Below are 18,782 nucleotides of genomic sequence, written 5' to 3'. Positions count from 1 at the left end.
GATGATCCACCAAGTTGACTTCTCCCTCCATTTTACATTATGTAATGTATTTTTATGTTTAAAATAATTAAATTATTGAAAGTTCAATATAAAAATTTAAGTTTTTGTTCTTATTGGCGCTCTTGTCTAAAGAAGTTTTATATGAGACAAATTGCACTACTTACAAAGTTATATATATGATTTCACAAAAAGACAATTATGAAAAATATGATTTAAATTATGTTCTTAAATGTTCATCTTAATACATATCATTGCCTCACGAATTCACTTAATATAAAATAGAAGAAGTATCATAGTTTGACACAATTTTTTTTTAAAAATAAGTCAAATCATAAAATTTTATCACAAAATTATTATATTTATACAAATTAAAATATGATATTTTTAAAATTTAAAATGTTGGCCCGTCTCATCTAGTTTTTACTAATAAATGTGAGAGAGAATCAAAATTAATTTTTCCCTGTATCACATGTTTATATTTAAAACTATTTAAAAATTTAATCTATCATTTTAAAAATAAAGCAGTCATTTATTATTTAACCCTATTATTGGTGGGAAATTTTTTAGTATAAGAATTGAAAGGAAATTGGTGGGAAGACGATTGAGGAGCCGCGAGAGAGAGAGAGATATGCCGGTGGCAAGACCTGAGTTATCGGATTGTAGAGTTATTGCTCACGTCGATATGGATTGCTTCTACGTTCAAGGTTCTATTTTTTCTCGCAAAATTTTGGGATTTATATTAATTTGTGTATTCCTGTTAGGGCATATGTAGACTATAATCCTTTTCATTTCTCTTTTGAAAAATATCCATTCCTTTAGGATTTGTTGTACAATGAATGAAGTGCCTTTCAATTGTAAGAGTTTTCATTCATGGGTTCTTGACCATTGTAGTAGGTATTGACTTGCTGCCTACTCTTGTTTTCTTCAATTTCGTTATAGTATTGTTCTGCTACTACTTATTTTCTTCATTTTCATTTTAGTATTGTTCTGCTACTACTTGCTTTCCTTACTTTCATTGCCTTTTGTTTTCTAGACTGTTTTTATCTTAAGTTGAGGATTTATCAGAAACAAGTCAGGTTTGCCTCCCGAGACCCCATTTTGTTGTATTACATTGGACATGTTGTTGTTAGATTACTTATAGTATCAAATGAGTTTTTTAATTAAAACATAAATACTGAGTTTGAGCCAGCCGAACGCTGTAGGCTGTACCTAAAACTGTGCATCCATTACTGGAGCCAATGCTTTCTAGAGGATGTTCCTTTAAAGTATTGTTATTTGTTAGCCAGGTTACTTTTTCCATAGCTCTTTTATAGTTGGTAAGAAACTGCTGATATATGTTGGTTTAAGGAATTGGATGTTCTTGCACCAAGGGCGTGGCTTATGAAGTGGGAGGAAAATTGTGAGGTCTCTAGTTTATTTTCACACAAGGTGACTGAGGCAGACCAGAAGATTTTTTCTTTCTGAAATTCTTCTATTGAATAAAGAAAATAGCTTTCATCTACTTATTCTTCATGGGTAGATTTACATACCGACATTTGTGGAAGGGAGTAGGTACTCAATGGAATAGTCGAGATGCGCATAAGTTGATCGCGAACATCCGCTATCATAAAAGGAAAAAGCTTTGGGTGTTCTTACATATAATGTTTTTAGATGTAAAAAATATATAAAATGCTAAACAGGGTAGCCCATGCGATAGCACACAAGTTTTTTATTGTCAATGCTCTATAACAACAAACCATAGCTACACAGCAGCCCCAAACATATTGGGTTTGGCTATATGAATTCTCACTAAACTCCAATTAAAATTCATCTTAAGCAAGCGTTATACAAATTTGGATGTACTAGAAGTTGGCTATATGAATTCTCACTAACTTCTATGTTTTCTTCATTGTTTTCTCCTTTTTACTTGGATTTGATGTACTTGCGTTGAGGGTCTTTTTTAACAACCTCTCTACCTCCAAGAGGTAGTGGTAAGGTCTGTGTGCACCCACCCTTCCCAAACTCCACCTGGTGGGATTTCACCGGGTATGTTGTTGTAGGTATAATGAATCTTCTTTTTATATTCTAACATGCCCCCTCAAATTCAAATTAGGGAAACCAGCTTGATATCGAAATCTCACAAAATACCAAAAATAGAAGTCGTGCTTAAATTATTTTTCTATGAAAAGTCGTTGATAATTGCATAATAAAAGTAAGTGATTCTTGCACTTGACACAAAAAATAGTGTTCTCAATTTCCAAAAGGAGATATTGTTTTGCAAATCTCCAAGACACAGTTAGTAAAGCTTAAATTGTTAGAATGAAAAACAAGAAAACCTAGGTGGAACAGAAGGCACTGGTAGTGAAAAAAGTAGTAGTGTCAAGAAGTTACACCTGATGAAAGGTTGCTGAAGAGTGGTGCAATGCTTGAATGGTCTCTCGAAGTAGAAACACTGCTTGCTGTAGAGAGGAGCATCGCCAAAAACTGGAAGGAACATAAATATAAAAAAATTTGGTCGACATGCAATGCATGTTGGCATGCACCGGTTGTTGGTAGTTGAAGCTATTTGAGTCTCCCAAGGTTGCAATAGCTCTGATACCTTGTGAAACTAGAAAAAACTTCTTATTTACTAGTGTTATAGAAAATGGACTCTTCATCGCTTAAAGTGAGAAGTGACGTGAGGCGACAAGTATCTCGCTTCAAGGGTATGAAGTGCAGTGATCCTATGTAAATGCTCGCTTCATGGGAGGACTGAGGAGTGTGAAGTGCTAGGAGACAATTGTTTTTATGTTTTTTAAGTTTTAAAGATATCAATTTCAAAGAAAATCATGGAATCCGGGTCTTTATATTTTGCTTGTTTCAGAAGCTTCAACTTAGAGCTAGTCTTCTTCTTATAGCTGAATTTTTAATCTTTCCAAATAGTCCATTATCAGTGGATTTCTTTCAATTAAAGTAGCTGAGTTTTATTTCGTTTGCCTTTTAAAGAATGTAAATAGCTTCACAAGATCAAAAGTAAGACTCGACTTGGATATATGCATAGAAAATTAACGAGATCGACTGACCTCAATTAAATGTCTTTTTGTTACAAATTACAAAAAGGGAAATTTATCGTCACAAACATCATCTCATCAATTGGTAATCCCAAGGTTAGAACTTGTCCAAGTTGCCGGGTACATGTGAAGGAAGAAGTGCAAGAGCTTATGGATGGATAAAAAATTGAATAACGACTCAAATGCAATAACATATTGTTTTATTTTGAATTTTAGATTTGATTTTTCTTGTTATGCTCTCTACTTTTTAGTTTTTTTATATTCACCAACACAACTGGAACAACATACACCAATACCATGACAAATATACTTACCGACAAGATAAAGCGAAACTGACCTAGCCTAGAGTGAAACTTCCCCTATCACAAGTAGACTGGAAGAAAAGAATTTCCCACGCCCTTCTTTACCAAGCTCGGGACTAGAGGAGCGTGTTAGGAATTTTACATTTGCTTATATATGTTGTTTTTGTACAAGTTCATTTTGATCTTTATAAAAAAGTGGGCTTATCTTCGATGAAGCAAGCGCTTCGCTTCACGCTTCATGCTTTTGAGTGAAAGAGAATCAGGGCCCTGTTGCTTTTTGTCGCCACACTCTGAAAAACACTGCCCCTGACTTTATTCAGTAAGAATGTACAAGAGGTGCTCCTTATATAGGAGTTTTAGGCCATGTATGATATGCATTGATGGTAAATCAATATCTGTGCTAATAACTTAAGTTATAACACCTGAAGGTATTTATAAAGCTTATTCTATAAGATTTTCCTTATTCAAGTATAATGAATCTGGACATATCTTCTCATGATATTCTAATGACTAAACCATCTCAAGTGATGTTATGTCATTTTATCCTTTATGCGATTCTTGCATTTTTTCACTGGTTTGCTATCATTTTTGTTTTGGTCTAACCTTGTATAAAAATCCACCTTCTTGCAAAATCATCCTTGGATCAACATCTTGGTTTTAAAACCATTTTGTAAAACTTGCCTTCCACTTTGAGTTTAAGAATGTACTTTTTGTATATTTATTAAAGAAATGTTCTTTCTGTTATGATCATGAGATAGTGATGTTACCATATTTTATTAATAATAGTAATGTTACCATCCTTTCTTGTGTATTTATCTTTTTACTGTGCAAATTGGTTGTGCCATGATATCATCTTTATAGTCTGGCTAACTGGTCATACTGTGAATCTGTAGTGGAGCAGCGGAAGCAACCAAGTCTAAGAGGTCAACCCACTGCTGTTGTACAGTACAATTCTTGGCAAGGTGGGGGACTGATCGCTGTCAGTTATGAGGCTCGTAAGTTTGGGGTGAAGCGGTGAGTCTGTTTACCTATAGTTGTATGAGTAGTTAACTGATTATTTTTGGAGAAGTTGATACTCATCAAGCATCTGAGAACTGAAATATTTACATGCTCAAGCTCAATGCGAGGTGATGAAGCAAAGCAAGTTTGTCCGGAGATTCATCTTGTTCAAGTCCCAGTTGCCCGTGGTAAAGCTGATCTTAATGCCTACAGGAATGCAGGCTCAGAGGTTCATTGACACTGAAAGTTACCATTGTGCTAAGGCTAATAATGTTGGTGATAATCATACCATAATATAATTGCAGGTTGTCTCTATACTTTCTAGAAGAGGCCGATGTGAGCGTGCTTCAATTGATGAAGTGTATTTGGATCTCACTATAGCTGCTGAAGCAATGCTGGCAGATAATCCTTCTGAGTGCCTGGAAACTATCAGTGAAGAAGTAGTACAATCACATGTTTTGGGTCTTGAGGAAGTAGGAGTCATTTAGAGCAGCTTATCTTTCTTCTTTTAAAATAGGAAAGTGGAAGACAATATCGATAGTACCATATTTTTTTTAGACTTGACATTCTCTATTATTTGTGTACATTTTTCTATCTTCAATTTGTCAGGCATTTGCTGGGAATGTTTTCAGTTTGGTTAGAGATTTTTATGTTAGTATTGGGATAAATGTGAGATTTAGGGAATTTTATGTTCTGGAGGAGTCCAATTTCTTGAAATTTGGGTATTATAGATCTGAAACAAACCCAAATGGTATAGAGTTGGTTATGGACCCAGACCCATATACTGACTCCGGCTCTTTGGAGATTAAGACATGGTAGTACTTGTTCTAAAGTGTCCTCCGTTTCTACCAGCTAGAAGACAAAATCAAGAAGGGGATATTTTTAGCACATCTGTCTTTTTTGGTCCCTCCTTGCATGAAGCCCGAAACCCTAGTGCAATCTGATAAATGCATTCAACAGCAACATTAGTTTATGGTATTTAAGTAATAAAATGAACTCATATTTTGTTTTGAGATGGTAGTACTGGAGATGAGCACGCCTACATCTGTGCATCATTCCATAGACTTCTGCAAAGTAATGTTACAATTTTTTTTGTATTGGCTTTTTAAAAGTATAATTTTTCATGTTATATTCTTATTTTTATATTTATCCATATCCCACGGGTTTTTGCTGATATCTGCTGACTTCTTTCCTGCACAGGTTGGTAGCGATGCCAGAGAGAATGTCAGACATTGGTTCACTAGAAGTGATGCTAGTCGTCGTGATAAGTTGTTAGCCTGTGGAGCCTTTATTGTTGCAGAACTTCGGCTGCAAGTACTAGAAGAGACTGAGTTCACTTGTTCTGCAGGCATTGCTCATAATAAGGTGGAAATATTTATTATTTTGTAACAGCAATAAGGTGGATATAAATGTCGTTTACATGAGAAATGCATAATTATATATTTGATGGTTTATTTTTGAAGAAGGTTTTAGTAACTTGAGTATGATATTGTGAGCAGATGCTGGCCAAACTTGCAAGTGGAATGAATAAACCTGCTCAGCAAACTGTGGTGCCTTTCTCATCCGTCAGCAAATTACTTAGAACTTTGCCTATAAAAAAAATGTAGGGGTTTGCACAGAAATTGTGTGTTGACACCTTGTTACCATCTCTTAAAGTAGTTAATAGCATGTTGGTTGCTTAGTTATGCCGTAATTTTATTGAAATTGAATTCTTTTCTTTATATATTCTTACTCAGTCCTTTCCCTGGACTGCTCTACTGTGATGTGGCACATGGTTTCTATAATGTAATGGTACTTTTTGGCTTGTTTATTCTTCTAAATACTGTTTTCTTTTAACATGTCTTGGGGCATTATTTGTTCACAGGAAACAGCTTGGAGGAAAACTTGGAACTTCTTTGCAAATTGACTTGGGTGTGAACACTGTTGGGGATATGCTCCAGTTTTCAGAAGAAAAGCTACAAGGATATTATGGAGTAAATACTGGGTGATAATCTATTCTCAGTCTCAGATGTGTTGTTACTCTTCGTAAGTCTTTGGTCTGTCTATCATGCTCATGTTGGGCAGACTCCTCTTCATAGGGAAAAAGTCCCACTAGTTGAATTACTAAATCTGTGAACGAAAAAAAAGAAAGAAAATAAGGAATTTGATGACCAATCGCAATCTGTCTCAAGATAGCTGAACTCACTATACTTTAGTAATTATTGCTGTATTTCTAATTTTAAGTGGAAGTTTTCAATACCTACAGTCTTATAAGGTGTTTGGATTGAGTAGCTATTAAGCCAAAAATAATTAAAAGCTATTTTGACCAGATTTTGAGCTAAAACCAAACATCCTCTTAGATTATCTATTTCTTTTCTAATAAATCAAAGATAAACAGATCTGTTGAAACACGACATACTAATAGCCTTGCTTTCACAACCCGATTGCTCTAGTCACAATGACACATACTATAAACCACCAATAGGTAAGCCAACCCGTAAGCTAGAACAACAAGTAATGCATATATGGGTAGAAACAAAGTAAAAGCAGTAATTTAATAACAAAAATAGAGCAACAAAAGGAAACAAACCAAAAGAATATATATATATATATATATATATATATATATATATATATATATATATATATCTATATCCCTCCTGAAACTGAAAGTTATAAAGTTTTGCAAAACAAAAGAGTACAAGTCCCAAAAGTGGACCCAAAATACAAGCTTGTCTCAAAATGTAAAAGACTGGCCATCAAAATACTGAGAGAGATGGTAAGTCCATGACACCAAGTTCTCACCCTCGCTTCAAGATCAAAAGCTGAAGCTGGCTCGAATGGTCAATGTCAATAGCTGGTGCTCATACATGCATCACGAAACAAAGGCAGAGTATAGCATGAGTACCAAAACTACAGGTACTCAGTAGACATCATTAGCCGACTGAGCAGGAAAAGTAAAAGCAATATGAAATGATAGAATCTAGACACAAGCAAGGTCAAAGCGGAATGTAAAAGAAAGCACATGAATATACCAAGATAGAAAAGAAAAGTACAACTAAACTAATAAACCTACCTAGACCTCATAAGCCTAGAAGGTACACTCGCGTGCAAGTATAAGTAAAAACTCGAACAAACCCTTATAAGCCCAATAGGTACACATATTAGCTAAAACTACTAAGAATAAGATATGGTGAGTCCGAATCCAAAGAAGGTTAAAGATCGAACTCTTAACCGCGAATAATCTCCAAGAAACCAATAAGAGCTGCCTAGCTAAGGGGTGCAGATTCTGGACTTCGAAATACAGATGGTCCCCAAAGGGGCAATAGGCTGTAGCCAAAGTGTATCGTCTCCGTACGTAGAGGATGTAGAGCAGTGCGACCAGACCTTGAATCTCCGACTAGGAAGGGCTGCGAAAGGACCTCATGTCAATCATCATCATAGAACTACCGTGGAACGACGTCCACTCCCTGGTAACCAGAACAACAATCCAAGCTCCAACTAACTCTAGTCACCAGTTCCAAGCAAAGCCCGAAATCTCAAATGTAGCATTCAGGTCCGTAGAAAGAGGGAGAGTAGATAGAAGGTCGTCAAAGGTAAGTCAACACCTAATCTAAGATTCATTCTATGATACTCCAGTCTGCTACATGAGTCTATAAGGAGCTAAATATGTCAGAATTAACTTGAAATTATTTCTTACTTCTTCAATAAGGTTCTTTTGATATTTTGATTGAAACAAGAAACTAGTGAAGTTGATTGAAAATCATTTTTAGAATGTCGTTTCTTGATAACCTAATTCAATCATTATAATTACAATTGTTGAGTGATCATATTTTTGGCATGCTTAGTAAGATGGAACAAAAATTCAATAAGTACCATTCAAAATCCTATGACAAGTCAAAGAAATTGATTCTATTACTAACTAGTTGAACAGGCTTGATATCAAATATTAATAACATGCATACCAATAGAAAAGAAAAAAAAATGCATGCACACATGAACAAATTGACAATTAACTATTATTTCATATGTTAACGAGCAGAGGAATTAACTGTACTTTATTATGGTATTTTGCCTGTTGTCCAGAGATTAGTTTTGCTGTAAGCATTTGATTTTGGCTTTAGTTGAAATTATATATACTCCCTCCACCCAATGAGCATGCCACTATTATTATTTAGCGTCAAACAACTTTTTTTATAATATAATGAACATCCTAAAGGCCTTCTTGGACTATAAACATCATGATTCATAGGTTCTTTTATGTTATTATATATGTACATTTTTTGCAAAAATATTAAGATATGAAGGGGTTTTATGTAGTTCTTTTGACATGTTATTCTTACAAATAATATTGCTAATGAATGGTCTAATTTACTAGCTAAGGTGATTGACACTTGCCTTCGAACCTGCCATTATTATTGGATGCAGGGAGTACTAAGTAATAAATCTCATGTAACTTATAATAATTATATAAGATTTCAACAATGTGAACTGAAATATTTAGTTTATGATTAATCAACATAAATTTCCCCTTACAATTGGTTAACTGAAATTTGAAGTGTCCAATGACAACAGGTTTTGGTCTTCAGATTTAATTCTTTAGTTTCAGGCTAATCAGATAAGCCCCTCTGTAACCTACTGACCTTGTTGTGCTTAACTTGCACAGTTCCTGGTTATGGAATACAGCAAGGGGCATTAATGGAGAAGAGGTCAAGGGACGCCTTCTTCCCAACAGTCATGGATCAGGAAAGACATTTCCTGGACCTCGAGCTCTTAAAACTGTTGCTTCTGTAAGTTTTATTCAAACTGAACACCCATCTTCTGGATTACATTGATCGATCCTTCTTTTACAAGTTAGACATAACTGATCTAGGAAAAAATAGAGGCGACGATGTTCTGATTTTTACATAGTTATTTATTTATATTTACATTGGAGTTTTATTTTGAGTTCTAAATGTTTTATCTACCGGTTTAAATGGACCACTTCTACTTAATTGCTTTGTTTCTAGGTTGGAAAGTGGCTTAATGAGCTCTGCGACGAACTTAGTGAACGTCTTCAGTCTGATTTAGAACAGAATAAGCGCATTGCACATACTCTTACTCTACATGCTCACGCATACAAGGTTGGCTTTTCTTGTCAGGTCTCCAGCTCGATGACATGACTATTTGCTAGTCCCTTATATAAGTAATTTAGAGCTATGTTGCTCGGACTCTTCAAAAATGTCGACGGGTGGGTGTCAGATTCTCCAAAAGTAGTGTAATTTTGAAGAGTCCTACACAGTTGCGGCATCATTTTTGAAGAGTCCGACCAGCATAGATTTAGAGTTTCCTGAAATTGCATACTTAATACTCTGCTATTGTGCAGTCAAATGATGGAGATTCGTTCAGGAAATTTCCATCAAAATCGTGTCCATTGAGGTATGGGACTTCCAAGATTAAGGAAGATGCCCTTAGCCTGTTTCAAGCAGGATTGCGTGAATATCTTGGCCTGTTCAATGTGAAGATTTCCGGAAATCAAAACAATGGGTGGGGTATAACTGGTCTTTCTGTTACAGCCAGTAAAATTGTAGCTATACCATCAGTAAGTTCTAAGTTTCTTTCAGCAATAATCTATTACATTCATCTACTTCTATATACCTATATCCAATGTTTCATCTCCATATGCTTTTTATCTGGTCTGCAATATAAGCCTCTGAGATGTGCACCCGAATATCAAATGGAAGCTAATTACAATGGTTTTTGTTTGTCTTTCGAAGATATATGAGAACGGGATTGTACACCTACTTTATACTTGATATGATAAATCCCTTCTCATGATTGCTTCTTTCAGGTTGCAGTATGGATATAATCAGTTAATGGCTTAAGCTTAACTTCTTATTTTGTGATTCTTTCCTTTCTCTTATTGACATTCCTGAAGTCCATGACTCCATCCAAATTGAATTCGCATGTTGATGATCATATTTTTGCCACTTCTCGTATAGGTTCTTTACATGTCTCTACTTCAGAAGGCAATCATTTTTGAGTTAATGAACTTGGTCAAATGAGTTTCCAGCATGCAGTGTTATCGTTGCTGAAAATTCCTGTTGCGATTTATATGCCTTGTGGAGTTTTTATTTCAAATGTGGATTATCTTTATTTTTGCTTATAACATTACAGTGGTTACTTTGGTGCAAGCAAATATGAAACTCTATTCTAACTTGAAGCAGCCTAAGATATATACAGTATATTCTAATTTCGTTGGTTATTTCCCAGTTTGAATATGTTCAGATTTTTGAAGCTGTTATGGTGTGAAATATATTTTTATTAAAACATAACCTTGGACAGACGAATATTTATGCAATAAGCAATATCCTATGTCCTAGAAAATCCTATAAGGTAAACTGCATCACATGTTTTCAACTAGTTACCAATAAATTTAGTTGTGGAAGCAAAAATAAACAAACAGATAATCTTGGATTAAAGTCTGACATAAGGATCAAATAAACAAGAGGAAGTGCTATGAGATTTGTGTATGGTGAACTAGAACCTGAATAAACATCCAAATGCCCAGAGGAGTTTACTTTGTTCAAGGTTATTTGATGAGGAAAGGATGAAAAACTTCTGTAGTTAAATAAGGAAGTTTAAGTGGGTCAAGTGCAGCTGAGTGGTGCTATTGATGAAGAGCTCCAACTTTGCTCTTTGGCTGCTTGTTTCTGCCTGGTTATTTGATAGTTCAGTTAAGAAAGCTTTACATGAAAGAGAATCGTATAAAGAACTTCTTAAAATGTATAATGGTATCGGGAATCTTGCTTTGAGTATAAGGTTTTCTGTTGTTTAGTATTTCTTTTTCATTACATTTCTTGGTTGGTGTTCTATTTCTTGCATATGCTTAGTGTCATGGTATTATGTTCTGCTTTAAATCTTTTGGCAGGGTACACGTTCTATTTTGAATTATTTTCATAACCAAGAGGAAGCTTTCCCTCAAGTTAAACTGTCCAGCGAACAACTTATCCAAGATGCTCCACTTTTGTCACCTTCAGGTTGTATGGCCTGATGCTAGTACCTTTATTTTTCTTTTGGCCTTCTTTTCATAATTGATCGTCTTACCTTTTGAGATTGAAATTTAGAAGAGGACAGTCTTGAAAGTGGAGGTCATCTGACACTGCAGACAATAGAGCCATGGATAGCATGTCGTGAGGAAAATGAAGAGACTAAATATTCCATGTCACTAGACAGACAGGAAGAGGACAAGAACACGTGCAAAGAAAAGGTTTGATGTCATTCTTGTTATTTCAATCTGCATTGATTTCATACAAGAACATCATACGTGCAACATAATGTTTCCAAATCTTGATTAAAAAAATCAATATTGTTTCGAATATTAGTTATGCTATATTTTGAAGAGCTAAGGGCAGGGGAGGGGGGGGGGGGGGGGCGTTGGAATGCTTGATAAATTTAATGCATGCAAATGATGTTAAAATATTTTCTTTTACACCTTTAACCTTTTCTCATAACGATTTTATTTATCATTTGTTTGAATGCAATTATCTGCAACCCATGTGCCTGTATTTTCTTTATGCTTTTAGTTGAATCTAATACTTCAAGAAATTTGTTGACCTTGTGGGAGTGCTTAGAAGATATTATATCCTACCTGAAGATATCTACTTCTCTCCTTGGGTTAAAATCACATACACCTGTGACAAACGTATATAGATGCAAAATGGACACTTTTTAGTCGTGACTGGACTTAGCAGAAAATTCAATATACAACAAATACACCTTAGTTTCAAGTGAGTTTGGATCAGTTATATGAATCCACATGGACCGTAGAAATTTCAATGGATTAGATTCATAAGGATGTTTATTAATTGAGTATAGTGGTACGTAAAAGCATTACAATAACATTAGGGAAGGCACCAAAGCAAAAACCACTTGTTGGCTTGAAAACTTAAAAGTCACTTAGGCCTGTTCTATATTATATCTGTAAAAGAAAATCCAGGTGATGGAAGTGGAGATCCTTACTTGCAGATATCATACTAGGCTTTGCTACATACAAGTAAGGATATATATTTGGAAAGTAACCTTATAATTTAATTGATTGTAATAGTGTGTAATTATATTGTGTTGTTATGTTTGTCTGTCCAAGTAATTACTTGATCAACATGTAAATGAGTGAGTAATTACAATCCTATATATCTGTAAAAGAAAATCCAGGTGATGGAAGTGGGGATCCTTACTTGCAGATATCATGCTAGGCTTTGCTACATACAAGTAAGGATATATTTAGGGCCTATTTGGAAAGTAACCTTATAATTTAATTGATTGTAATAGTGTGTAATTATATTGTGCTGTTATGTTTGTCTGTCCAAGTAATTACTTGATCAACATGTAAGTGAGAGTGAGTAATTACAATCTTTAAGTTTCAACGCAGTTTGAAGATTGGTGGTTTACATGGTGAGATTACAAGGTTATTTTTAATTTTAATTTTTATATAATTAATTTTTTATTTTATTTTATTTTTTACTTTTACTTTTAAAATGGTTGGTAGGACTCAACATACCATAAGAGAATCCTGACATCGGTGTACACATAGCATGCCTACCCATAAATATTTACAAACCCGGTACATGTACATGGAGCCTCTATAGCATACTCTTTAATGCAAACCACTTCTTTTTTTTTTGAAATTGGTAACATTAATGCTGAGCACTTAATTAACAGTTGTTTTATGTTTGCACATGACTACATTCACTTTTCTTATTCTACTCCTAAGTTTTACATCTAAGAATACTAACCTATGTGGGAGGTCATCGCTTCTCTTGGAATAACTTTGTTACAGTCCATGCATGTACTTCTCATCTTCCTGTAAGGATAAAGTCTATTTGACTATGGTTACCCCCACTCCTAAAGTAATCAAGTGAGAATCCCTTTTTCTTAAAATATGCATTAGCTGTCACTAAATTATAAGCTAAGGCAAATTCTATTTAGTCTCTACCGACATGGCCATTTATATCTCCCCTATAATATTGTTGATCTCCTGGAATTCCTGAATCAAGTTATCCCAAAATAAAGCTTTAGCTTCTGCATCTAATCCTATTTTCAGATCATAGGCGCTGATAACATTGATTGTCTCCTTACCCCATACGAGCTTTATTGCAATTATGGTATCCCAACTCGTATTAACTCCACAACCATATCTCTTGGGGTGTGCTTGGTATGAAGGAAAATGTTTTATGGAAAATGTTTTCGTGGAAAACAAGTACATTTTTGGCTTATTTCTCATGTTTGGTTGGTGAGTAGAAAATATTTTTTGGAAAATTTTTTTAGTGTTCAATTTATGAATAAAAAATATTTTTGAGAAAATATCTTTTATATTTACTCGAGACTAGAAAATAATTTTTGAATTGAAATTGAAAATATTTTTTTAAAATCTTAATTTTTTTGGGGGTGGGGGTGGGGGCTAGGGGTGAGATGGGGTAGAACAAATAAAAATCTGAAATTAAAAATATTTTCTAAAAACAACTTAAAGTTTTTTTTGAGGGGAGTGGGGGGCTGGTAGTGGGGCTGGGGGAGGGTGGGGGTAGGGGTGCAAAAATAAAAATTTGAAATTGAAAGTAATTTTTAAAGACAAACTTTAAATTTATTACTTTTTTGGGGTGGGGGTGGTTTGGGGGTGAAAAATAAAAATTTGAAATTGAAAGTAATTTTAAATAACAAACTTTAAATTTTTTTTTTGGGGGTGGGGGGTCGAAGGTAGGGGTGAAAATAAAAATTTGAAATTGAAAATGTTTTTTAAAAAAATAAAGTTCATTTTTTTTGGGGGGGGGGGGGGAGAGATAGGGGACTGGCGAGAGGGGGAATTGGTAAAACAAATGAGGTTGAATTTTTTTTTTTAAAAATAAGCTTTAAATTTATCGTTAAAACAAATGAATTGTAATTTGAAGTTGGAGGAAAGTTTTGGAAAATGTTGGGAAGTCATTTTTCTTAAATCAAAGGAAAATGAGTTGATTTGGAAAACATTTTATCCAACCAAACATGAGAAAATTGGAAAACATTTTCCGGAAAATGTTTTCCTTAATACCAAACTCACCCTTATGGCCTGTTTGGAAGGATAACTTGATAATTGGATTTTGTGTAATTGGGTGTAATTACATTGCCTGTCCTGTTTGATTGGACTAGTAATTACTTGGTGAACAGGTAAATGGTGTAATTGTGTGGTGTAATTGACAAGGTAATTACACTCTACAATTCACATGTAGAGGCTATGTATTGCTAGTAATTAATTATATGGTGTAATTGCCAGTTGATTGCTTTTAAATTTCTTTTTTTATTATTTCTATTTTAATTTTTTTTTTACTTCTATTATTTTAATTTTTTTTTTTGTTTTTATTATTCTAACTTTTTTTATAAGTTTTTTTTTTATTATTATATTTCATTTTCTTCTTGTTCTCGACCTTACTTTCCATGATTCTATGCAATTTTTTCGTATTATCTATTTCTTTATGTCATGCTTATTTTCTCATTAGCATAATTTGTTAATATTCTAATTTTTAAATTAAAATATAGTTTATTGTTAAGTAAGGTTATAATAAATCATACTTATGCATGCTATGTTGAAATTTGCTCTAAGAGTGTCATGTTAAACGTTTTGTTTTGAATTTATAAGTTATGTTATATTTTCAATTTCATTTGTTTTAGTAATATTGAATTCACATTGCACGTCATTTTTAAATTAAACTTGATAGATCATCTTTTTGTCAAACATTTAATAATTTATGACATATTTATATTAATCTTTTTGTCAAATATGCATTTCACGATGTTCGTAGAGACTTCGTACTTTCAGTTTTTACGATCAATTCAATTGAAATATATTGATTAGAAAAAATATAATCAATTATTTTTTCATAATATAGGTTAAAGAATATACGTTTATTAATTAATATATATTCAAAAAAGTATATATATATATATATATATATATATAATATTTAATTTAATGTCAAATATAAAGTTTTTTATTTGTCGAATAGAAATTTTAAATAATTAATTTTTGTTTTTATAACTTAATATAAGTTTACGATTGCAATTGTGCATCCAAACAGTACATGTGTAATTACACTATAGCATCCAAACAGGACATGTGTAATTACAATGCAATTACGCTATGGCAACCAAACAGGTCAGTATAATTACTAGACACTGTAATTACTAGGCTGGTAATTATTAACCTAGTAATTACACCAATTCCAGTTACCAGGTGGCTTTCCAAACAGACCCTTAGTATTGGTTCTATAGTAATTCCCACTCAATTCCTACTTTTATCTCTCACAGTACCATAATTTACAATCCGTATTACCTATTTCTCTAACCTTTTGCCCTGCTGTCCATTTGATTTCCTGAAGGCATGCAATATTAACTTCCCCCTTTTTGGAGTATCCACTCATTCCATCGACTCCCGTGTCTTGTGGTCGAGCTACCTACCTGTATCCGACTCTCTTGGACTAGCTTTTTACCCTCATTCGTCTATGATGTGAGAACCCTTTAGCATGTTATCTTAAATTCCACTAGCCTTTTCTTCGGAGGGTGGAAGACAAAAGGTGAGACATAGTGTCCCTGGTAAGAAAAGAGGAAGCAAACCATATACTGATTCTTATCTCGGAAGCCCGCTTTACTGAACTGGCATGTCATTTATAACAATTTCAGTACTATGACCTACTTTTGTGCTTTAAATTATTTAATAAACCTGATCTTTCAACATTCAGTAATATGCATGCTTTCTGTATTTTATATTTTGATGGTCCTCTATGGTGTAAAACAGTTATAATCTACAGCCACCTTGACCTGGGCTGTTTCTGTATTTTTTTTTTCCATCTGAGCAGCTGCCTGATAAAGAGACTTCAATCTGTTCTTCACCAGGTACTTCTTCCTATTGGTTCTAATAGCTAAAACTTTGGTCAATATTTCCTTAGTCTTGTGCTTCTTCCCAGCTTGATTTGTTTTAATTTTTTTTCCAATGCTACTTTAGATGCTGAAGTGTACCGGGGATGGGAGAAAGATCAGAATGAATCAAGCAGGGACTACCTTACTGTAAAGATTAGAGATAGTTTAGAGTCAGAGGATGGGAAGAGGAAATCAAATAAAGAAAAGGTTTCTAACTCCATTCTATTATTTCATTGCTATAAGAAGTACCTGTCTCATGGATTGCAGCTATGTCTTGGCTGTATTCTTCAGTTTCTCCTTACCCATTTAGCTGTTTAATGCATGAGTTTTTTTAATTCCCCATTGTCCTTTCTAATGTTGTTACTCTTTTACTTATGAACTGCATTTTGCTATTCCTTGATTTTAAGATGACAGATAGTTTGGGTCGTCACATTTAGGTTTCCATTCTGCTCTTTCCATGTTTAAGTATTTTTAATTTGTGTAGTTATTTTAATCTTCAATAATGTATGTATTAAGGAGAAAACTCAACATGCAACTGCCTAAAGAACATCCAAAAGATTTATTATCATGAGGCTAACAGATCTTTGTTGGTTGATTAAAGATCATATATCTATGATCTAAACATCAGATCAAGTTAGAAAAGACAAGCATCAGAACATTTATCAAGGAGATCTTACTTTATCCAAGAGTCTCTTTCCTCTCCTTTTATGTATTGCTATGCAAATGCTTCACACATAAAAGGAAGTAAATAAGGTATGCACACATTTAAAGCAGTCATCAATGATCTCAGCCTCTGAGTTAGTGGTATCAGTAACATTGATACCCTTTCAGATTGTAGTGCACCATGTTTGGAGTTGATTCCTTAAAATTCTCTTGGAGTAAGTGCGCCCAGTTTACAAATATTGAAAGTAATCTTTGTTTTGATTTCTTCAGAAAACTGTTTTTAAGCTTCTTTTTGCTGTTGTTATATCAGGGGATGTCAACAATCTCGCGATATTTTCAAAGTCAACTCTCTGGCTCTCTCTTAAAGGCAGAACATGCCAATACTAGTAGGCTAAGCGAATCCTCCTCCTTGTCAGGTAACATATCCACCAGTCAGTGTGCTCTTTTTCCATCCGCTTTCCGTTTGTACTCTCCCCTGTCGTTTTACATGATCGTGTTCGACTGAATATGGTGTTTAAGTTGTTAAATTGACTTAGTGGAAAAATATATTTAAGTGATTGTTGAACAATCAGATCATAATGAGCATATCACATCAAGTTCTAAATTTGAATAGTCAAATGATTTTGAATTTTTACAAGTTCATTTTTAGATGTACAAGAACACACATTGTTCCATATTTGTACAACTGTTACATTTTTTCTCGACTCAAATAGTTAAATTAATAACTTTTGAACTTCCGTAAGATGTTTGTCTATCAAACTAACTTTTCAATCGTTACTTTAGTAGTTTCTTTTACGATCATCAATATACTAAATAATTCAACCTAATATATTAAAGATTCTTGCCCAATCAAATACCATCATATATGATGAAATGGAGCAAATATAAGATAAAGATTATTTGTGAAATGCTGTCAAACATTTTGGGATGTCCTAAAATGGAAAAGGATGCCATAAATTTAAAGCATGGAGTATTAGGTTTCTTACTTGTGATTATATTGCGCAGACCGTCAAAGTGAACTTCCTCAAGAAAATTCACCTGCAAGAGGTGAATCTAGTGTTGATACTCATCTTTGTAGCCAGATTAAACTGAAAAGGCCATCATGGAGTTACGACATTGATAAGATTGACCAGGATGTCTTGAATGAGTTACCAAAACAAATTCAAGAAGAGGTACAAGCATGGCTCAGGCCTCAGAAGCGACCTAATACAGTGAAAAAGGATTTGGGTATTACTCGTTATTTCTTACCTGCAAAAGATAAATAGATGCCAACAAACCTTTTATCGAAAGAGATGGATGATGTCAGAGGCCTAGATTGAGTTGAATCCTATTGAATTAGGAGGCCATGTTAATAAGTTGGTTAGTTGTTACATTAAGTCTTGATGTATAATATCATGTTGGAAATACGCTGATGGTTGTTGGGATTGCCTAGCACAGAAGACACTGTTTCTATGAGACCGGCATGAAGAAAGTTACTGTCAATGTCGTCGTGTCTAAAGTTAATTAGATTTCATAGCATAATATTTGTGTATGTATTAGGTTAGCATTAATTATGTTTTGCCTTGGGATGTGCATGTATATTCTTGAAAATGAAGTGTTAATGTAAATATGATTATGTCAATTACCTCATTGATGTATTATTATCTTGTACTTTGGGAAATGTGGTATGTTCTCTTTAAAGATCAGCATCTAAGTTTTAGGCGGTTTGCTTAATTATTAGATATAGACCTCATGGTGGTCAGAACACTTCATTGACCACTAGGTTATATCTTTGGATATTACATTACATTTGTTAAAGGTTTATTGTCTGACTAATAATACTCTAATATATACTTTTGTATCAAAGTGGAACGTGCAATACCTAGATTTCTTTCTCCTGTCATTTCCT

The 18,782-nt window shown here is 33.8% G+C and overlaps 1 protein-coding gene across 34 annotated transcripts; it reads left to right on the top strand.

Moving 5' to 3' along the window:
- The first annotated feature begins 530 nt into the window (after positions 1-530).
- Positions 531-18,554, top strand: LOC101257297 (DNA polymerase eta). Of its 34 annotated transcripts, none has more exons than XR_011220945.1 (19): positions 548-704; positions 4,225-4,345; positions 4,448-4,559; positions 4,636-4,803; positions 5,531-5,695; positions 5,830-5,933; positions 6,195-6,314; positions 8,976-9,099; positions 9,319-9,450; positions 9,675-9,890; positions 11,220-11,328; positions 11,416-11,558; positions 12,494-12,559; positions 16,171-16,207; positions 16,317-16,438; positions 16,833-16,984; positions 17,063-17,109; positions 17,205-17,310; positions 17,900-18,554. XR_011220945.1 is itself a non-coding variant. In XM_069297504.1 (18 exons), exons 2-18 carry the CDS (start codon positions 837-839, stop codon positions 18,157-18,159), a joined length of 2,145 nt encoding a protein of 714 aa, XP_069153605.1. In that variant the 5' UTR covers positions 569-704; positions 820-836; the 3' UTR covers positions 18,160-18,554. The 34 variants fall into 34 exon arrangements, 26 of the variants coding, with proteins under 26 accessions (XP_069153606.1, XP_069153604.1, XP_069153603.1 ...); XR_011220947.1 differs by adding an exon at positions 820-894 and having other exon boundaries at positions 569-704; positions 9,319-9,432; positions 16,833-17,109; XR_011220954.1 differs by lacking the exon at positions 12,494-12,559 and having other exon boundaries at positions 9,319-9,432; positions 11,419-11,558.
- The last annotated feature ends 228 nt before the right edge of the window (positions 18,555-18,782 follow it).

The sequence above is a fragment of the Solanum lycopersicum genome, chromosome 1 (assembly GCF_036512215.1).
Source record: "Solanum lycopersicum chromosome 1, SLM_r2.1".
NCBI classification, from domain to species: domain Eukaryota; kingdom Viridiplantae; phylum Streptophyta; class Magnoliopsida; order Solanales; family Solanaceae; genus Solanum; species Solanum lycopersicum.
The sequence above is the reverse complement of the archived record's forward strand: the minus strand, read 5'-3'. Positions and strand labels throughout refer to the sequence as shown.

Bases quoted from the DNA above. Each gene is read 5' to 3' on its own strand.
- LOC101257297 (XM_010319955.4), top strand. From the start codon at position 629: ATGCCGGTGGCAAGACCTGAGTTATCGGATTGTAGAGTTATTGCTCAC. The intron at 4,560-4,635 runs GTTCATTGACAC...ATATAATTGCAG, and splicing joins ACAGGAATGCAGGCTCAGAG to GTTGTCTCTATACTTTCTAG. The intron at 12,560-16,170 runs GTAAGGATATAT...CCATCTGAGCAG, and splicing joins CTAGGCTTTGCTACATACAA to CTGCCTGATAAAGAGACTTC.